Source organism: Rhinatrema bivittatum, chromosome 14 (assembly GCF_901001135.1).
Source record: "Rhinatrema bivittatum chromosome 14, aRhiBiv1.1, whole genome shotgun sequence".
NCBI classification, from domain to species: Eukaryota; Metazoa; Chordata; class Amphibia; order Gymnophiona; family Rhinatrematidae; genus Rhinatrema; species Rhinatrema bivittatum.
Genome location: NC_042628.1, coordinates 8,604,104 through 8,607,388, shown reverse-complemented (window position 1 = coordinate 8,607,388; position 3,285 = coordinate 8,604,104). Strand labels below are relative to the sequence as shown.

General features: G+C 49.7%; 1 protein-coding gene across 1 annotated transcript; it reads left to right on the top strand.

Moving 5' to 3' along the window:
* The first annotated feature begins 1,182 nt into the window (after nt 1-1,182).
* Nucleotides 1,183-2,465, top strand: LOC115076093 (urotensin-2 receptor-like). The gene has a single exon (XM_029577210.1). The coding sequence runs from the start codon at nt 1,347-1,349 to the stop codon at nt 2,463-2,465; it is 1,119 nt and encodes a 372-aa protein (XP_029433070.1). The 5' UTR covers nt 1,183-1,346.
* Nucleotides 2,466-3,285: the final 820 nt, after the last annotated feature.

The window sequence follows — 3,285 nt, the reverse complement described above, 5'->3', positions numbered from 1 at the left end:
CTTAGCTCAGAGTGCTCTGCTATAGGCGCTTAACCAATGTTTTTAAATAAAAATAAATAGATAAGAGAGCGATTTGTTCCTTCTTGCAGAAGACATGTATGGCCCTCTTTGAGTTCTAGGGGTTACTTTTTCAGTTTTTAAGATGGCACCGAGCTTGCTTCTTCTTTACCTGCTCTTCATAGCCTTTGGGTTGGTCCCTTTCAGCTGTCCATGGTCCTGGTCCTGCTTTGGGAAACGGGCCCATGGGGCGACGGATCTGAGCGCTGCAGATTCTCTTGCCTTTCAGTGAGGTGGAAGCTCAGCCACCCCCGCCTCACTAATTCCCCAACTAAACTCGGTGATTCCTGCGAGCACTGCCCTCGGGAGAAGTTCTGGAGAGGAGGAGCAACTCAGCAAAGGAGGCACCGAGAGCGTAAAGAAACCACCCTCCGAGTGCAGCTTATTAGCAGAGGCAGGAATCCCAGCCTTGCAGGGAGGCAGGCTGCTGGGGCTTCGGCTGATCCTCCTCTTCCTCCACCTCCTCCTCCAGTTTGTCGCCGCCTCGGATCCCACCCCTCCTTGGCACTTAGTCCGAGGGGAAGGAGGGTGCACGCCAGCTTTTCCCAGCGAGGAGGGAGCCCGAGCCTCTGCTGCAGCGCTGCCTTTCCTGGAGCTGCGGATGGGTTGCAGGCTCCTCGCAGGCTGCCTGGCCGGAGCCGGACGGCTGCTCCTCCCTGGCAGGAGCCCTGCTCCCTGGGGCTTCTCTGCCATCGCAGGGCTTCTAGTGCTGGGTTCTGGTTTGTAATTATTTGTAGTTACTCAGCCCGCTGAGCACTTCGCATTTCTTTCCTTTTTTCTTTTTTTTTACGCGAAGGAGTTTTGGCAGAGAGAGAAAGACCGAGCGTGTGAGCAGGCTTGGAGGAGTCGCCCTCTGTGGTGCCGGTGCAGCTGCCACACATCCGAAATAAAACCGCCCCAAACCCAACTACACTTCCCTTCTGACTCCGGGATGAGGTTTTCGGAGGGAACTAAACACCTTCTGCCTTCTGCCTGAAAATTCAAGGACGTCTCCAATTGCACTGGAGAGCGAGCAGCACGGAAACGAATGGCAGAGTGAAGTGGGGGGAAAGGTGACTCGGACAGGATCTTAATGGGCAGCAGGAGGACGGGGTGAGTGTTCAACTAATTGGATTTTCACATTTTCGATCGCATCCTTTGCATCAGGAAGGCTTTCAGCTAAGGGACTGCATTAAGCAGCTGCGCCCTTGCTGTTGACTCAAGTTTTTGGGAATGAGAGAACTGTGGGGCTGCCCGGAGTAGACAGATCGTCCCCTACCATATCCACCGGACACGGCAGCTACAAAGCCATGGAGCTAGGTCAAAGCACTGGTGTACCAGGGAGCCATAAGGACTCCACTGCAGCTCATGCCAATGCCTCTTCCGAGGTCCTCAGTGTGACAAATGATATTCTGTTCATGTCATTCCTTGGGGGTGTCCTTGCTGTGATGTGTGTGGTTGGCATTGGGGGCAATATTTACACATTGGTGGTCATGAATCTATCCATGAGGTTCTCTGGCTCAATGTGCATCTACATTGTGAACCTGGCTTTGGCAGATCTCCTGTACCTGTCCACCATCCCCTTTGTGGTCTGCACCTATTTCGTAAAGGACTGGTACTTTGGCGATATCGGCTGTAGGATCTTGTTCAGTCTGGACCTGCTCACCATGCAAGCCAGCATTTTCATTCTTATGATCATGAGCACAGAAAGATATCTTGCAGTTGTCAAACCTTTAGACACCATTGGAAGGTCCAGAGACTACCGGAGGACCATCACTTGCTTGGTGTGGTTGGTGTCCTTTCTCCTGGCACTTCCCACCATGATCTTGATAGACCTCAGAACGAGCAACCAGAATGGAATCACCAAACGCATGTGTCACCCCACCTGGCAAATGGAGGCTTATAAAGTATACCTCACCGTCCTCTTTAATACCTGCATCCTAGCCCCCGGTCTAGTGATTTGCTATCTGTATATTAAGTTGGCAAGAACATATTGGAAATCTCAGACCAATGTCTTTACCTCTAAGGAAGTGAAAAGGTGTCCCAGGCAGAAAGTTCTGTACATGATCTTCACTATTGTTCTTGCCTATTGGGCTTGTTTCATACCTTTCTGGCTCTGGCAGCTTCTCAGCATCTATTACTACCAGCCAGAGAGTCTCACTAACAACACTGTGGTGTACATCAACTTTGTGGTGACCTGTCTGGCCTACAGTAATAGCTGCATTAACCCCTTCCTGTACACGCTGCTCTCCAAGAACTACAAGGAATACTTGAGAAGCAGACAAAAGAGTGATGGCACTGGTCCCTCAAGAAAAAAGCCCCAAAGGCATTCATCAAGGAGATCTGTGTCCTCAGCAAGTCATCTGTACACAGAGACCATGGCCATCGCGCAGCTCAAGGGAGCCACAGAGGATGCCTGTCCTGTCTGAAACATCTTAGACCAAGGGTTTCCCTAACCTGCCCTAGGGATTCCAGTCAGGATAGGTTTGCAGGATGTCCACAGTGAACATGCATAAGATACTGGGGCCACAGTGTGTGCAAATGTAAACTTGTGCATGTTCAGTGTGGAAATCTCGAAAACCCGACTGGCTATGGGATCACCAGGACAGGTTTGGGAAGCCTCCCTCCTCCACCCGAGGGCTTGCGGGGAGTTTAGAGAAGGTCCACTCTTTCTTCTATCAACAGTGCCATTAATCTTCAGTAGCTTTCCTTTTACCAGCTCCTTATTACACCGAAGACTCCAGCTTCACAACTGTTCATGTTTTCCATGTAAAATGTGCAAGAGATGTGTACTAGTGGACAAGAGAGAAAAGGCTAGGTGAAAGGGTGGTAGTTTTTTCTGTTCTCGTGTGCTGAGCAGCGTCTGGAAAAGAAGGAAATGTGGATGCACAGCTGCAGCAGAAATCTGATTTTAAAGTGTTTCGTATTAAAAGTTCTGACTCAGCACTCAGTCAGGGGACAAGCAAGGCCTACATTTAAACATTGAGAGAGCGAGAGAGCGAAAAGGGATGGAAGGAAGGGGGAGAGAAGGAGAAAAAGGGATGGGGAGAAGGAGACAGAATTCCTTCACTTTGTTAGAGCTTTAGCAGATTCCAGAGGCTCTGAAAAAGGGGAATTTCCCTGTTCTTAACACTATGTACTGATTTCCCATGGCCGGGTCATTTTAATTTGTTGCATTTATTGTCATTTAGTGCTCTTCTCAGTTTTTTCCTTTCAAGAAATCACTAGGTCTCCATTTGCCCAGAATCA

Bases quoted from the DNA above. Each gene is read 5' to 3' on its own strand.
- LOC115076093 (XM_029577210.1), top strand. From the start codon at position 1,347: ATGGAGCTAGGTCAAAGCACTGGTGTACCAGGGAGCCATAAGGACTCC.